This window comes from Alnus glutinosa, chromosome 14, assembly GCF_958979055.1.
Source record: "Alnus glutinosa chromosome 14, dhAlnGlut1.1, whole genome shotgun sequence".
Lineage (NCBI taxonomy): Eukaryota > Viridiplantae > Streptophyta > Magnoliopsida > Fagales > Betulaceae > Alnus > Alnus glutinosa.
The window spans coordinates 20,928,466-20,946,711 of record NC_084899.1 but is presented as its reverse complement, the minus strand read 5'-3'; the positions used below and the strand labels follow the sequence as shown (position 1 = coordinate 20,946,711).

General features: G+C 36.6%; 2 protein-coding genes and 1 non-coding gene across 3 annotated transcripts; 2 read left to right on the top strand and 1 right to left on the bottom strand.

The window, feature by feature from the left end:
• The first annotated feature begins 1,292 nt into the window (after positions 1-1,292).
• On the top strand, positions 1,293-4,271 carry LOC133857655 (linamarin synthase 2-like). The gene is made up of 2 exons (XM_062292946.1): positions 1,293-1,859; positions 3,007-4,271. Exons 1-2 carry the CDS (start codon positions 1,352-1,354, stop codon positions 3,942-3,944), a joined length of 1,446 nt encoding a protein of 481 aa, XP_062148930.1. The 5' UTR covers positions 1,293-1,351; the 3' UTR covers positions 3,945-4,271.
• A 3,807-nt stretch (positions 4,272-8,078) lies between these two features.
• Positions 8,079-8,163, top strand: TRNAM-CAU (transfer RNA methionine (anticodon CAU)). The gene is given in 2 exon segments: positions 8,079-8,116; positions 8,128-8,163. It is a non-coding gene; the product is annotated as a tRNA-Met (tRNA).
• Positions 8,164-8,755: 592 nt separating this feature from the next.
• On the bottom strand, positions 8,756-17,199 carry LOC133857269 (chaperone protein dnaJ A6, chloroplastic). Its single transcript, XM_062292469.1, has 8 exons — positions 17,020-17,199; positions 14,341-14,500; positions 13,450-13,591; positions 13,206-13,263; positions 11,668-11,710; positions 10,247-10,295; positions 10,072-10,152; positions 8,756-9,985 (listed from the first exon to the last, which is right to left on the bottom strand). The coding sequence occupies exons 2-8, from the start codon at positions 14,445-14,447 to the stop codon at positions 9,131-9,133; spliced, it is 1,335 nt and encodes a 444-aa protein (XP_062148453.1). The 5' UTR covers positions 14,448-14,500; positions 17,020-17,199; the 3' UTR covers positions 8,756-9,130.
• Positions 17,200-18,246: the final 1,047 nt, after the last annotated feature.

Here is an 18,246-nt window from a genome sequence, read left to right as displayed (position 1 = left end):
GCACTAACAAACAGTTTTTTCCGATAATAAGCTTGAGCCACCCGAAAAGAGAAAAAAAACCCATAGAGACTCCCCTTCCAGTATCGTTTTGCCGGGGAGGGAGGCCTCGCCTCCCTCCTCCCGCCTGTTTTTTGTTCCTCTCAGTCTTTAGGACTGGAGAGTTTTGTTCCCCCCGGTTTTGTACCGGTGGTGGTTGTTTTGCCCCTAGCCTTTTCGGCTATGGTGGTTTTGTTTGTTATTGTTTTTTCTTGTTTTTCTTTCTGTTTCTGGCAGGATGTCTCTTCTTAAGGAGTCTAAGGTGGAGTAAGGCCGGTTTTGGTGTCGTCGGCGGCATGCTCTAGCCGGACTTTCTTGGTTTTTTCTCTGATTTTTGGAGCTAGATCTACGCATCTCCGTCGACTTCTGGTGGACACGCGCTACCCAGTCGAGGTCCATGCCGTGTTCCGCCCTGGGTGCTGGAAGCTGCGGTCGTGCTGGTCACCGGAGCTCGACGTGTGGCCCTCACACGCCAGGGCGTCTTTGTTTTCTTTCTACGCGTGTAGGCCACGCTCCGCACTTTCTGGCCGTGCTTGGCGGCGTCTGGGGTCTCCGGTGTCGGTTCTTCGGCCGGGTGCGTCCGGATGCGGCGCGTGTCCTACACGCGCCGTCATTCCGGCGAATCTGCCTTCCCTCTCCACTGACGGCAACTTTTTTAGGGTTTTCTGCCTTTGTGTTGTATTTTCTCTTGTTTCTACGTACAGTTTGTCTTTGTGTGGCTTAAGTTTACTAGAATTTTTTTTAGTTAGGGGGCTTTATGTAATTCTAGTGAAATTTGAGTTTCTGCTAGGCAACTGTTTTTAAGCCAGATCCTTCTGACTTAGAGTGTGAGGGGTCTGTCCCTCATTTCTCATCATGTATGCCTTTTGGCTGTTAGATCTATGAGTAGCACATGCTATTCTGTTCAAAAAAAAAAAAAACAGTTTTTTCCAAAAAATATATATATATAAATACTTCCTGCATTTTTCCTATTCTACAAGGAGAAGGCAAAAAAAAACAAACCAAAAAAATAATAATAATAATAGAGCCGAGGAAACGACTCTTGGAATTGCAGATTGATTGTCTCTTGCCAAATGCCGAGTCAGTTGTTTGGAGGATATTACTAAAAAACTAATTAATTAACAAAATGATGGATCATTCTGCTCACTCTTTATAAAAAGTGGTAGTGAAAATATATATGCAACCTCACCATAGTGCCCATCTAACGGCTAATAGTGAATCATTTTTTTTCTATAAATATATAGTGCAAAGCAAAAGGATTTGTGCATACAAAGCTAGGTAATTAGCTATCACAAGCCCTTGAAATTTGCTAAAGATGGGTTCAGTTGAAGCCAGTAAACCCCATGCAGTATGCGTCCCTTACCCAGCACAAGGGCACGTCACCCCCATGATGCGATTAGCCAAGCTCCTACACTCGAGGGGCTTCCACATAACCTTTGTCAACACCGAGTTCAATAACATGCGCCTAATCCGGTCCAATGGCCCCGACTACATAAAGGGCCTATCGGATTTCCGGTTTGAAACTATACCGGATGGGTTGCCACCGTCCGATCGGGATGCAACCCAAGATGTCCCAGCCCTATGTGATTCCACAAGAAGGAATTGTTTGGCCCCGTTTAAAGAGCTTGTGCTCAAGCTTAACTCCTTGTCTAAAGTGCCTCCGGTCACTTGCATAGTTTCGGATGGAGTTATGGGTTTTGGAAGTAAAGCTGCAAAAGAGTTAGGCATCCCAGAAGTTCAATTTTGGACTGCTTCAGCTTGTGGCTTTATGGGATATCTCAGCTACAGTGAATTCATCAAAAGAGGCATCGTTCCATTCAAAGGTATGTACTTTATTGGGCTGTTTTTGTTCAAACGTAAATTTGTTTACTTAAATGAAATTATAGAATAAATTCAAGACTGGAATTTGAGATTTTTTTTTTATAATACCATATTAAATTATTAGTGATTTCAAAATTTTAAATTAATGAAAAATGAAAATTTGATTTAGTTATTATTAATATTTTTACTTTAATAAATGGAAATAAAAAATAATAATTTTTATATTAATATTTCTATTACTTATTTTGATGACTAAAGTAAAACGTTTTTTCTTTCCCTCCCAGAAGAGAGGAAAGTCGTGTGAAAATAAGCCTTTACTGAAGTAACTAAAACTAAAAGCATATTTTGATGACTAATGATAGAAGTGATTGGTTTAATTGTTAATTCTATCATGTCGAGTTCCATTCTTTGTTGCTGATGAGAATTGACGAAGAAAAAAAAGAAGCTAAAGCTATGCATGTAATGGTCTGAGAGAGAAACCAAATAACCATCCCGATGGCCTTGGGGTGGTTTAGCTACTCCTTTATTTGGCCAAGCTGTCACCTTGGATTCTTCTTCTTCCTCTTTTTTCTTTTTTCTTTTTTTATTTAAAGTTTTTTTTAGTTCTTTTTTATAATTTCAGAATTTTTTTAATTTTGTGTAGAATATTTTTGTCGGAGGAGGACATTAACAAATTTTGATAATTTGAAAGGAACAGTGACTCAACATTAGTTTTGAAAGGGGAGAGACATGAACAATGAGATAATAGTTTAAGAAGAGTATGTGTACTTTTCTCCAAAACGAAATTAACTTAATCACTGGGTTGAAGAAGCTGAGGAATAAAACTCAGCTCCAAAAATCGTTGTTTAACCGTAGATTAAGAAGAAGATCGGAGATGAGAATGAGCATTGTTATTTATGTCATTATCATAACTTTTCCTCTTATCCTAGAGCGAAGAATAATTAATGATCTAATTATGTCCCAAGCTTTCAATATTCACAAGTTCAATTTATATTGAAAATAGATATGAAAAAGTGTTCAATACTGTAAAACATTGGGACGTGCATGAAATTTTGTCATATATCAACATGATTTAAATTTGTAAAATTGCAATATTTTGCATGAGTTCGACAACATTCCCAACATAATTTTTTCTACCACGTGTTACAGACGAAAGCTTCAAAGATGACGGCACACTTGACACACCAATCAAGTGGATTACAGGCATGAAAAACATCCGACTCAAGGACCTCCCTAGCTTCATTAGAACCACTGATACTAATGAAATCATGTTCGATTTTCTTGGATCAGAAGCACGAAATTGCTTGAATTCTTCTGCACTCATCTTCAACACATTTGATGAGTTTGAGTATGAAGTACTAGAAGCAATTTCAACTGTGTTCCCTCGCATTTACAATATAGGTCCGCTTCCTTTACTAGGCCGGCATGTACCCGATAGCCAACTCAAGTCCTTAAGTTCAAGCTTATGGAAAGAAGATTCAAAATGTCTCCAATGGCTTGATGAAAGGGAATCCAAATCTGTTGTGTATGTAAACTATGGTAGTATTACCGTGATGACCGAACAACATTTGAAAGAGTTTGCATGGGGGCTTGCAAATAGCAAGCACCCTTTTTTGTGGATTGTTAGGCCAGACGTGGTAATGGGAGATTCAGCAATTCTGCCTAAAGAATTTTTTGAGGAGACTAAGGATAGGGGATTGCTAGTAAGTTGGTGCCCACAAGACCAAGTGCTAGCACACCCATCAATAGGTGTTTTCCTAACACACTGTGGATGGAACTCTACTATTGAAAGCATATGTGGTGGTGTGCCGGTTATTTGCTGGCCATTTTTCGCTGAGCAACAAACAAATTGTCGGTACGCATGTACCACCTGGGGAATTGGCACGGAGGTCAACCACGATGTAAAACGTGATGAGATTGAAGCACTTGTTAAAGAAATGATGGAAGGGGATAAAGGGAAGGCAATGAGGCAAAATGCACAAGAATGGAAGAAGAAAGCAGTGGAAGCTACTGATATTGGAGGTTCATCTTACAAGAGTTTTGAAAGGTTAATTGAGGAGGCTATCCATGGTCCATATGGTAACTAAATAGTATAACTACTTTAAGCGTAGCTACCATGGTCCCAGTGACGGAGTACAAGCAATGAGTCGTTATTATTTGCCCACAGTAGTTTATTACATTAAGTCAAGTACTATTAGTTGTCAACGGCAACAATAGGAAAATAATTAAGAGAAGAAGTCCATTCCAACATGGGTTCAATGCCAACTACAAGAAGTGGAGAACTGCAGTTCCAGACATAGCCTTAATGTTTTATTATTTTACAAGGAAGTCTAGTAGCAGCTAGTTGGGAGTTATCATTCGATTATATTAGTCTATTAGTTGTTCTCTTATTATCTATTTATTTTATTGAATAAGTGGGTGTCTATTTAAAAGCTTATATACTCCAATTGAATAATTATAAAAATTGAATTCTAATAAAACTTTTTGAGTTGAGATAATTACGCTGCTTATTAGTGTGACGCCAATTATGTTTCCTGGTGTGATGTCAACCCTGGCCTGCATTTTAATGTAATGTCCCCAAGATATTAATTCACCGGTAACTAACTTACAGTGTGTTTCCGCGTCCTATCTACCAAATAAATAAGACCAGGGGATCTTGAGAACCTCATCAAAGAGTCTACAGCAGAAGACTTTTCACTTACATAATAAGATAGTCAACACTACAACCATGAATAGATAATAACCAGAGTAAAAACTTAAAGTATCATAACATAACATAAAAATAACATAATCATCTAGTGTTTTGGTTTAGGACCCATCATCAAGGCAAACATAAAATATTACAGAATCAAGTCTAAATTTCCAGAGCAATAAAAGTCTAGGCCAATCATCCTAATAAGGTGGGTAATAAACATCATCAAAAGTCAGATCATAATCTTGGATAAATCTATATGCGGGTTCATCAAGTCCTGCAGAAAGCCAATCCAACATAGCAATGTGACACTGAATATCATAAACCAACAATAGGAACCTTATAAACTTGCCACAATGCCTCCTATTCTCAAACCATATGTAATGCCATTAACCAAGGTCTAACTCATTAAATACCAGTCTTGCCAAATCCTCCATGACCTTCATGAACAAAGGCTTCGTCATCCTCATATCCGACTTCTAGTGGTAGGCCAACTATAAAACAAGACGTGTTTTACAGGTGAAAAAAAATACAAGTATAAGTCCATGACTTAGTGAGTAAGATATATAGGGAGAACATATTATCATATGGTGAACTCAGTTAATTCGTAAAAGATTGATAAGTCATAAGAAATAATATGCAATAGAGTTCTTGTCAAATGACAGGGTAGAAAATCATCTTGATGCAATATAGATATAATATGTGATATTTTAAGTACATATCATGGTCAAACTCCATATGGTATACTTGAACCCTTAACTCTTTATTAGTAGAGTTTGCGTTGTCTCGTGAAACGTGTAGTACATCGTTGCCCTGGTGAAGCATGATAGCAAGCCATCGCTAATGGCCCAACTAGGTTCGACCCCGAATGATCCACACCACTAACGATGCTGCCCATTGTGACCACTATCCGCACATAGTTACATTGGTCGATCACCTATAAAACCATTGGTTTCAAGGTCAAACAACATAAAATAAAAACCATGGACCATAAAGTCTTCCTCATATATGGGTAAGCACATGGTTGTTATCTGTACATGACATACCATGTCATACAATATTATTAATCATTTTTTTTTACATGCATACATTTAGAAAACTCACATGATGCGACATTCATTTTTCCTTCACCTGTTTTACACAAAAATAAAGTTCACGTCATTCCAAAATATATTTCATGTGAGTAATAAACATGCACGTTTAATACATAAAATAATCATACATACATGCATTTTATAAAACTCACACGATGTAACATTCATTTTTCCATCGCCTAAAACAAAGAAGGTTAGAGTTCAAATTCTAGCCTTGTGCTGGTTGAGGGTAGGACATGGTTTCTAAGGACGGACCCCTCGCATGTTCTGGTCTCCTCTCTATGCAGATCTGTAACTATTCCTCACTTATTGTTTCTAAGGACAGACCCCTCGTTGGTATGCCTCTGAGATCGTCCACAAGGAGTGGACACTAAGGACGTCCTGCAAAGACTACCTCAGGCCACCCAGGTAGTGAGCCACTAACTACTCCTCGATCTCGGACATGTCGTTTCGAGCAACCAGTTGGTAGAAATCCTCTATATAATCAATGATGAACCTTGCACATTGCCTTAAAGTATGAAGCCGTTGGAAAAGAGTTTATCCAAAAGGTAAAAAGTGCCCCCCCCATCTTCTCCCAATTACAAATCTGGAGCTTGCCTTGCCATGCATGCCCACATATGCTTCAACTATTCCCACCAAGAAGAGGCTTGACCCTTCAATTTAATGGTGACAAGCTTCATCTTTAGGCTGTCTCACACCTTCTTATACTCAAAGACAAGCTCAACTTCTTAAAGTCAATCAATGAACCTTCGACTTACACATTACCAGAGAATTCTGATATGTCCACTTTCAAGCCTAGCTAGGTCTCCATACCGATCATGTCGACCACGCTGATCCTAACCCAGAGCAGAGTTGTGGTACAGGTTCTCAAGACTACACTCCAAACCATGATCTTCCATATCTTGATCTACCTCCATGATTTGCTCCAAGCGCTAGGTCAACTCTACAACTTACCTCTACAAATCTTCAATTATAACGTCTTGCACATTTCGTTCGCGATATGTAACTTCCTCATTCGGAACTTGTCCACGCCAACAATGGCCACTAGCCATGAAAGTCAATGAAAGCTTGATCCCAAGAAAACGCTAAGTTATGATACTAACTGACGCAGTATAGATCTCAAGATTGATCTAGATAGCATAAAGAAATGAAAACAGAGAATAAGGATTGAAGTTAGAAGTATGTCAAGAGAAACAGAACATCGAAAATGGTTGATAAAAAACCTTAGACGCCCGAATAGACATAGATTATTCTTAGAAAATATTGAATTATTACTCCAAAATCGAATGCCTCAACTTAGCCCACAAGTTGGGATTAAATAGATAAAAGAAATCAAAAGTTACCAAAAATGGCAAAAGCATAATTCTTAAACAAAATCAAACTACGAATAAAGTCAAGAATTCTATAAAAAAAAAAAAAATCTAGCAAAATCTCGTTACAAAATCCCTTGTAAAATGCAAATTGAAATATTTTCTAAAATGGCAAAAAGGAATCTTTAAACACTTGTTCAGAAGGGAAAACAATGAATTTCTTAAAACGTATGCGCCAAAATAAGCTTTTCAAATCGGGTCCTATGCGTGATTCTAATACTCGTAACAAAAATATATTTTTTATGAGGTAGACTATCAAAAACTAATTTCCTCCCCACCCAATATTTTTTTTTTTTTTTTTTTTTAGTCCCCCACACTAAAATTCTTAGTTTCGCACCAACTTGCACTAATTCTCTTGGTCAAGGTATGGCAACACCATTAACTCAACATCAGCTAGGATCGATTTCTACGTCAAGAATCAAGATTATACTTCTGAATATCAAAGTTAAGGCTTTGTTTGGTTTAACGTAAAATGTTTATTTGTTGAAAAATATTTTTCGGCGAAATCATTCTTCAGCAAAATGATTTTACTGAAAATATTATCCAGCATTTGGTTCGTACGAAAAATTAGCGACTGCGGGCAACGGTCAACGATTTCCGGTGAGGTTTGGTGGCCGACGAAGGATTTCAGTGAACTTCAGTGGTGGCTAGCAGAGGATTTCAGTAAAGTCTAATATACGGCAACAACGGTCGATGATCTCCAGCGACCTCCGGCAAAGGCGAAGAATGAACTGCGAGAGAAAAGGCATGTAAGAATGAGAAACTCAAATTCAAAAAATAATTTACGGTTTTAAAAAAAAAGAAACCATTTTACTGAAATTAAATAACGTTTTCCTGATTAACCAAAAATATTTTCAGTTTGACTAGAATTTTTTATCTACCAAACACCAAAAATAAAAGAAATATTTTTTATAAAACATTTTACATCAAAAACAAACGGAGCTTAAAGCTAAATTACAAGTGAAATTTTAACTATAAAAAGGCTGATGGTTGACAACAGGTCTAGAAATCATGCAAAAGGACGAGTAAAGTTCGAATATATTTAACCATGCATTTAATCAGCAAGGGGTGGTGGCGCAGTTGGCTAGCGCGTAGGTCTCATAGCTTCCGAGTTATCCTGAGGTCGAGAGTTCGAGCCTCTCTCACCCCATATCTATATCTTTTTGCTAATTCCGATTGGAATTTTTGCTGCACTTTGGGCCTCCATAAGAACAAGGCCACAGGGCCCAGCATTACTGATTGTCCAAAAAATGCTGCTGACCCGCTTCTCCGAGTAGTGAACAACATGTTACGATTTCTTAGCAAAAGTCAATGATGTTTGTGAAAAGAACTTGACATCATCAATTAAAAATACACTGCTAAAAGAGCAGGCGTCCATAAATAGAAATATAGAGGGCCTGCGAGCCAATAGCCATCATAACAAGGCCAACAACCCTGCAACCACTTGGCTAAGGGAAGGAAGAACACATGATGTTTCTGTTACTTTGTAGCCTAAAAGAATGGCTGTCAATAGAAAGAAGGAAATTGAAGTCTGAAAAATTGCTTCAGTTACTTTGTGATCAAGTTCAGCAAAAAGAAACATGACCATAAAGGAACACATACAGAAGAAAACAACATTGAGGCAGTTGTGGAATTGCCGGCACTAGATGTTCTGTAAATCACATAGAATCATTTCTTTGCCCTGTGATGCCCAAATAAAACAATTACCACCAACCAAAACAGAATTTCAAAACCTAGTAAGGTTAGGAAAATAAAACCTTCTAAAAAATAAAAATGTGATACAATTATCATCACAGATCCTCAAAATTTTTAAACAAAAACAAACGACTACATTTTAGCTCAAATTTTTGTTCAATCCCAAAGAATAAGGTTCTATGTTTAAATACAGATGATGAAAGAGTGATAAGACCCTCAATTTTCACCTCCTTTTCTACCTCCTGTCATTTAGTATGTGGGGAAAATTTATCACAATATAATTTACCTACGACTACAAACACCTGCTTGCCCTCTTCTGTCCAGAGCTCAACTGATCGAGGGCTGCTGAATTCACCTCAATGTGCATATAATTGATTGAGATCAACAACAAATAGATGGATGCAAAAAGATGCCACAAACAACTATCTCCTACTGCTTGCAGTCTTGGCCTTGCTTAGATCAGCGAGTTCCTCAATGAGCTTTCTCTCATCCGCATTCAATCTCTTTGGTATTTCAACCTGCACGCGAACCAACTGATCACCCCTCATGTTGTTCTTATTCAAAAGAGGAACACCTTTCTTGGCCATCACAAGCGTCGTGTTTGGTTGAGTCCCAGCTGGGATCTTCAAATCAACCATGCCATCCACCGTGGGAACCTTGATTGTAGTTCCCAGGATCGCATCAATGTAAGACACCTTGCAGGTGTACAAAATGTTGGTGTCATCACGTTTAAGGACAGGGTCTGGCATAACCTCAATAATGACAAAGAGGTCACCCGGAGACCCACCTCGCCTTCCAGCATTACCTTCGCTTCTGACCCTTAAACGGCTGCCAGCGTCCACACCAGCTGGAACTTTCAGACTGATCCGCTTTGTCCTTCTTACCCGACCATCCCCAGAACATGTGTTGCAAGGGGTAGACAGTTCCCCAGTCCCACCACAAGAAGAGCAGGTCATTACCTGCTGAAAGACACCTAATGGGGTCCTTGCTGATGAGACAACCTGGCCTTGCCCACCACACGTGCTACACTTGGTTGGCTTGGTCCCTGGTTTAGCACCTGAACCATTGCAAGTCCCACAGCTCTCTAGTCGGCTTATCTCAATCTCCTTTTCGACCCCAAAAACTGCCTCCTTAAAGTTTAAGACAAGATTGTAATATTCATCCTGGCCATCAACCGCTCTACTCCTAGAAGCTCTGCCGCCCATGCCGCCCATGCCACCCATGCCACCCATGCCTTCAAATAATGACTCAAACAGATCAAAAGGATTGCTGAAATCCTGTCATGGAGTTTATCCCACTGTGAGAAGGTGGAAGACGTGATAAAAAGATTGCTCTTTCCCAATATCATCAGAGATTTACTTACCCCCATGCCCATACCAGCACCTTTAAGTCCAGCCTCTCCATATTTATCATATAGGGATTTTTTCTCATCATCTGACAGAACCTGCAAAACAGGTTAATTCATACAAGAAGTGATTACTTCAGATCGCTGGCTTACTACCACAGCTCAATGATGAATATCAAAGTTGTACTTTTACCTCATAAGCATTGCTAATGTCCTTGAATTTCTGTTCTGCCCCAGGCTCTCTGCAGCATAAAATAGGATAGTTCCAAACAAGATCAATAAAAATATGTAACATTGGCCTAATAGATCAGGATAAAATGAAGCCAGTGCAACTCCACAAACCTAAATAGCAACCTAATGTAAACTTCATCGAGTAATTTTGACTATGAAAAGCTCCTACAATTTATTGATCTATGTTCTATATCTTCTGTGAAGACAAGCCTGAAAAAATCCATATACAGACCTTGGTAAAAGTCCCATGCTCTCCAATCATTATTATTGTAGAACTTGAAATTATTTTTTTTTAACAAGCCCTCATAGAACATAACTTCCAAGATAGCAGAATCCAGTCTTGACATAATTAAGGCAATAGTTAAAGTTGAATCCTAAGATTGCAACATGACACAATTCTTTGGTTTTCTTAGTTTAATGGGTTTGTGATCAGTTACCAGAATGTAACTAGCTCCTCCATAAGTTTTTATCCATTTGTGGTTATCAGTCAATACATCTCAACTCACAAAAAAAAAAAAAAAATCAACGAATTGAATGGAAAATACTAGAGAATAATAGTAAGTACTAACAATAAGCTGATGGTGGTCAATTTTCAAAGCAAAATGAGGGTTCTTTTACTTAAAAATATTTCAAGGAAACTACCTTCCTAAATCCTAAGGTAACTAACAACAAAAATAACTGAGAGTGCATCCTGATGGACTTCCCATTAGTTACAGACAACTAGGCCCTTCAATTTAAATTTACAGACCCTACAAAAAGCAGGACTGTGAACATTAAAATATAAGAACATGCTGGCTTCCCAAAACGCAAGATTCAAACAAAATCTATTTTCATATAGACACAACACATATATGTGTTGTGAAAGTTATCGTTCGAACAATATATTCATTCCAGATCAATGCCCAAAAGGTATCAAAACAAGATTCATTCCACAGGCCTGCTTTGCTCATAAAGCAATATCACATTTGTACAAATCCCAAAAAAGCTCATTTTGACTGATCTCTGAAAGATACAGCAAACCAGTTAGCTCACTAAATTTGCCTAAAAATCAGCTCTAACCTCATATTGTGTAACTTTGACATTGGCCTGAATCAGATATGAAACTCAAAAGACTCAATCATCAACATGCCATAGTGGCACAAAGGGAAAAAAAGGGGACCCCCTTGGAACCTTTTCTTGTAATATATATATCTACAATCTAAAAACCAACATGAGCAACAGATTCTCAAATGAAATATGATCATGTAAGCATACGTCATAGATTACAAAACTAACAAGCCATTCATCGTAACAGAAAACCCCTGCTGAGAATACTAACATTGCCACAGGACACACCCACACAGATCAAAATTTTGGAAGAGGAAAAATGGAAAATACACTCACTTGTTCACATCTGGATGATAACTCCTAGCCAGCTTCCGATAAGCTGAAAAGTGAAAAGCATATTATGAATACCACGACATTAATCAATGGAACAGGTGATGACAACCAGCAGAAATCACTAAATCTTGGTAGCCAAAGCATCAATGAAAATATGAAACTATAACCTATATTTCAGTTTTGGGTCATCATAAACCCAATAATACTTCTTGTATAACTGAGCTCCGATGGAAAATTCCTCAATAATTTCAACAAAACATACTCTCTGCACTGTCCTATTTATTGATTTTTTATAATTATATAATATTTTTCCTTTTCATAAATGTCATTTTTTTACACTCTCTACTTCTTTTTTTCCTTTTTGATAAGTAACTTTTTGGACACCTTTTGATCTTGAAAAAGTAAAATTTGGATCAGAAGCCCATTTTTACTATCTAAAAAAGTTAAAACTTATCACATCTTTTCCAGAGTAACTTATGCAACTATGGCTCAATCAATGACACCTGTTCTAAACTATTCCCATTTATCAAGATAATATAGCAATCTCAAATGACAATTTCCAGTGACTTATCAAAAAAAAATGACAATTTCAAGTGCACTAATGGCACAATCACAATCTTAAATTCTAAAACATCCGAGGTACCAAAGCAAGATGAAGGTGCTATTTTCACTTCATTTAAAATTTTCAAGGGAGAAAAATTATAAATAATAAAATGAAATAAAACATTATAAAACTAAAGAACAAATGGGCTTAATGCTGGGGTCCACAGCCAGGTATTGTCATCAACTTAGATCATAATAGTTGAAGATGTCAAATGAGCTTCTGAGAATCATGTGAACATATTTGATTTAACACAAGCGTCAGACAATGATTTCTAACTATCTCATACAGCATTCAAACGAACACTTTTCCAATCTGAAAGCACTAATAAAGCTCCCCAGAAATTCTCAAACAAGTTTAGTCGCTGTACAAAGGTTTACAAAGGAAAGCCCTCACATCATTAAAATCATGAAGCCTCTGCTTACACACATAGTATGTGTCCGCTACAGGTCACACTGTAATTTATAACATAATCAGCCTGAGACAAAAAAAAAAAAAAAAAAAAAAAAAGAAGGAACAAAAAGAACAAAAAAAAAATAACAAAACAAAACAAAAAAGATCATGATCATATATATACTTATGATATTATCACGAACTCTCACTCCATAAAGTCACTCCTGCAAAGTCACTGTGTCCTGAAAATTCTCCTTTTCAAAACAAAAATGGAGAACCCAAACGCCATAAACAATTCCAAAGCACCAAAAGTCAAATAAATAAGGATTCAGAAAACATTGTTATGAGTTGCACAGCATAATATTGAAGCATCTACTTTGCTAATAAACATGGAGAATTCTAATGTGATTGGCCTCTGCATTTAGTTCATAAAGCCAAGTTGTAAAACCACTGTAAAAGATGAACCAGGATCTAATAAAGAAAGCATAGAAAACCAAAGGAGCTCATAGAACAATCTGCCAAAAAGGGTAAAAGATAGTGTATATACCGCTTTTAATTTCAGATTTACTGGCATTTCTCGACACCCCAAGAACCGAATAGAAATCCTGTAAATTAATAGATATTAGTACCTTAATCTGACAGACAAATTAGTCGTCGACATTCATTCTAATCACAATAGAAAATAAGCAGGACACCGATACAATATTTTCAAAAAAAAAAAAAAAAAATGAAGAACCCATTTAGCCCAATTATCATTTGGAAGCAAATGAAATAGACAAGTTTAAACTCACAGCCTCTGCTCTGACTCTGAAACGAGCTACCCTACTACGATGTGTACTTTGAGATGACCCCGGATATGATAGCACATGCAAGGAATCCCGAGAAAATAAGCTTGAACTTGATGCTGACAAATAGCTTATCTTGCTTGTAGTACTGCAAAGTAGTTGATATCAACACATGAAACAATTCTACTGTTTACTATATATGAAAATATTGGTAACATATACTAAAATAGTTTGGTTACAAAAACAAATCTAAACAAAACCAGATACAATATCAGCGAGGACACCAATATTTAATATACCTCTCACAATAAGCCACCAGGATCTGATAGACATGAGAAGGTATAGTTTTGTTCAACTACTACATTGGTTAAACAAAGACAAGACAATCACCCCTCATTAATTACTTTGTGCTTTAATTTACATTCCTTTGTGCTATCTTCACTGGTCCATCTAGGAGTTGGTCACCTATATTTGAAGATCTCTTTGTGAAGGTCCTAGGATAACTTTGAGAGAGTAAGACTCTATGAGGGTGAATCTTATTTGGGACAGTTCCTATAATTAAGTAATTAAGTCTCACCAATTCATCAACAAGGCGAAATGCTCTTCAATTCAGCTGGGTGTCTTTTCTTCACTCTTTAGTGATGTGACAACTTCCTATCACAGTTAGTTTGTGTGTTTCTTCTTCTTTTCTTTTTTTGGTGGTGGGAACCTCACACCCAACCTTTTTTATTGCTTAATATTAATTTCAACAAAAAGAAAGGCAAACCCGTACAAGTATTTGAGTGCATGTTAACTTTCGAAGAAAAAATAGTGTAAGAAAAGTATCCTTGTACAATCCAATAATTTAGGATGTACAATCTATTGATGATACCTTATGCATATATGAGTGATACTCACCAATACCGGGATGTTGGGATCTTGTTTGTGACATAGGACCTCAGCAAACATTGAGGGCGAATACCCCATTGAGCAACCCATGTACTTCCAGAAGGTATAATCGCCATCAATATTGTTGGCTAAGAAAAGAACTATTTATGAGTTTACGCTGGATGGAATTCTGCCAGGAGAAAACATACAATTCAGGATATAGTTTATCATACATCAAAATAATTGTTTTTGATAAGTAATAAGCCAATCTTAATAAAAGCGTGAGGAACCCCTTCAAAAGAAATTATACTCACAAATGAAAGCAGCTACTTTTAGAAACAGAAGTTGATTTCATGGATTAAACTCAAAAAGGAAGAAAGAAGATATTACACTCAGAATGATCATGTATGCAACACAAACCCCTTGAATGGCCTCATACAGAAGTTTGGACGCACAAAGACTTGTTCTGTTTGCTCAACCAGTCATATTAACATATGGCACATATTTTATGGGATTCACTGCAACTAATTTGTTCGCTCTTTTTACAATCCAATAAGGGATAAATTGCAAATCAACACGAGAACTTATATTAGTCAAACATAAATGTGATGAATGCTTGTACAGTAATAATTAAAGCCCTACAGTGTCTTGTTGTAACAAAAAAATTTCAATCGAAAAATTCAAAATTCCAGACATGTTTGTTTTGGGATCTTGTACATCATATACACAGCTGAATAATCACATTGATTGGCTTCAAGATACTATAGAATCTATGGATCATTAATCAAACCATAAACCATATTCAATACAATCTATGGATCTTTACATGTACATGATAAAAAATAATTATAAAAGGAATACATGTAAATAGTTTATATGCCCAATGCTCATTAATAAATTAGTTAATAAACAACTTTATTCAATTTAAATCAAAATGTCTTACAAAATAATTAGAGTTTAGGGCACCATCCCTAACCATTTAAACACATTTTTAACAAAACATGACTTCCGCAGGCATTAGGTCCACATTTAGACATGGTAAGAACGGTATGTGGGAGTCCCCGGGCTTTAGAACTAACAAATCATTTAGTCCCAAACCTAAATTTTAGGGACATGGTCACTGGTTCCCAAGTAAGTGCAGGCACAAACTTCTACAATTTTGGCTAAGATTACCAGACAAGTCCAAAATATCAGAGGTAGCAATGCAGCAGATAGTGTGTGACCTTTTGTTTCGAGATTAGGAACTGTAACATATCTTTTTTAATATCCAGACCAGCAACAAATGTTAACATAATACACTGGATTTTATTTTTAGCTCAGCAAGATACAAAACCCAAGACCTAACCCACTCCCCATTCACAACTTACCATTAAAGAAAAGGACCAAGGGCCACAATTGTAAACTGAATTTAGCAAGCCAAGAAGTTTGCCAACCTTAGAACTTTGTTTAGCTTAGGAAAAAGTTCCATCAAAAGTTAGTAATAGAAAATAGAATTTAATAAATGATCTTTATTCCTCGACTTCAAAGACATTTTTTTTTTCTCTTTACTTCTTGACAAGTAATAAACCAATTTTATTAAAAGCATAAGACGCCCCTAACTATACCGGTAGTATACAAGAGGAGACACCTAACTAGAAAGAGAAAAGTGAACAAGAAAATCATTATAACTAATTGCCAGAGGGGACAAAGGCCGCAGTCCAAAGGTACAAAGTGGAAGAAAGAGGACATAATATCCTCCAAGGATCTCTCCAAATCCTCAAATCTCCTATTATTTCTCTCCCTCCAAATAGTCCAAAAAAGGCAAGTGGGCACTATTTTCCACAATGCAGCACTCCTAGGCCTTCCAGCGGACCACCAACACGCAAACAAGTCGATAACCCGTCTAGGCATAACCCAAAACATCCTGAAGTGGCTAAAGAGAATACTCCACAAAGCAAAAGCCACATCACAATAAAGAACAAGATGGTCCAGACTCCCCATCTCTCTTACACATGCAACATCTATCTATGACAGCTTTACTTTACCAAACATAGTATGCGAAGTGCTACACATACTCCTTAGTGTCACTCACAAGTGCTTACTCACTGAAAAATTATCATCGGATGAAATAACATATGAAAGTACATACAGCATCCAATGACAAGTGAATCCTTAGGAGTGAGCTCTTGGGACTATGTGTAGCATTTCTCAACATAGTATATTGTTTTCTGAGTAAGGACAGAAACATCAACCAAATGGCAATCTGCTTTACTTAATGAGTGACCTAACATAGGCACCCAAATGCATAATAACATTTCCCCCCTCTTTTCGGAATTTTCAGACCCCAAATTTCAATTTTCATTTTCTTTTAAAGGTTTTTGGGTATAAGAACTAGAGTACTGTTTGGTTAGCATTCTGGAAGCAAATATCTTTCTTATGCAACTTTCGCTTATACAAACCAAAATATACCATTTAAAACCGCCAACCAAACTATGCCAAAGCCCTAAGCCACTAGGGTTTCACATCCACCAATACCAGACCACACCTAAACAACAAAACCAATCCTCACTACTCAACAATAAAATTTAAGAAACAAAAACAACATGAACCAGAAAATCCTTTCTCAATTCAAGACCAGCAGACTGATAATAACATAATCATAGCAATACAAAAAATAACACAGTTTCGAATTTCACGTGCAGTAAGTGAAAGATTTAGGGCATTTCTTACCTAAAACGATAGAAAAACCTGTTTGGCTTCGCTCTTCTTCGTTGAATTCTTCTTCAGTCGCTTCGCTCTCTCGCGCGCGCGCGCGCTCCGGTGTTGGCGATGAGAGGGGAGGAGAGGGGCGGGGTTTGGTGTGGAGTGGTGCTGTGGAGGATGAGAGGCTCTAGAGCGCTCTAATTGAAGAACAACATTTACATGATAATACAGTATTTGAGTGGCTTTCGAGGTGGGATTCCCTGCTCTCTCTGACCTAATCCTTCGGTGTCTAGCAGCTTCTCCACCGCACGATTTGCTTCTAGTTGATTATCGTCGCTTGGAAGATCTGACTGCTCGTACCACTCTGCCAAATGCTGGAGCTGAGGTGGACGACTCTACTTTATGATATTTTTTTCTGCAGTTCTAGAAAGTTCTTTATGGTGCGTTTGGTTATTGAATTTTGAGAATTAGAATTAAATTCTAATTCTATTTACAAATATTGAGGTAAAAAATTGTGTTTGGATGTTGAATTTTGAGATTGAAAAATTAATATTTTAATGGTAAAAAATGATTGGAAGTTTAAAAAGTTGTGTATAATAATTGGTATTTTGAAAAGTTGTGTAAAATAATAATTTAAATAATAATAATTTATTATATATTGATTATTTAATTAAAAAATAAATAAATAATTTTAAAAAAAAAATTAAAATTAAAATTAAAAAAAAAAAATGATGCAGGGGTGGCTGCCGGTTGGCGGCCACCCCCGCTAGCCGGGGGTGGCCGCGGGTCGGGGGTGACATATAACAAATTAAAGAAATGTTATTTGTAAGGAATACAAGTGATTTATTTTATTGTTAATATTTTGTGTTGTTATATTTAATGGTGTATATAGTGTTAAATTATTTTTTAAAAAAAAATTAAATAATATAGCAACATATATATATTACTAAATTTATAAAATTTTATGATATAGCAACATATATATCATTTGTTATATATTACCATTAAATTAAATTTGTAAAATTTAATATGAACTGTGAAATAGAGTATTCCATTTCCCTTTTACTATTTGTAAATATGGGCACAAGCCAAAGTAATAAAATGCAATAGATGAAATAATAATTTGATAGTTTTATTTTTTTCACATTTTATATGTTTATTTTTTATTTGTATCATTATTTTAAAATAAAATAAGTAGAAAAATGTAAATAACATACCATCGTTTTAGAGTTAGGTGAGTTGAAACTCATTTAG

Coding starts and splice junctions, on each gene's coding strand:
- LOC133857269 (XM_062292469.1), bottom strand. CDS start 14,447: ATGGCGATTATACCTTCTGGAAGTACATGGGTTGCTCAATGGGGTATT. Junction 13,592..14,340: donor ATCCCAACATCCCGGTATTG/GTGAGTATCACT, acceptor ACTACTTTGCAG/TACTACAAGCAAGATAAGCT. Junction 9,986..10,071: donor GTGCTGGTATGGGCATGGGG/GTAAGTAAATCT, acceptor ACTCCATGACAG/GATTTCAGCAATCCTTTTGA.
- LOC133857655 (XM_062292946.1), top strand. CDS start 1,352: ATGGGTTCAGTTGAAGCCAGTAAACCCCATGCAGTATGCGTCCCTTAC. Junction 1,860..3,006: donor AGGCATCGTTCCATTCAAAG/GTATGTACTTTA, acceptor CACGTGTTACAG/ACGAAAGCTTCAAAGATGAC.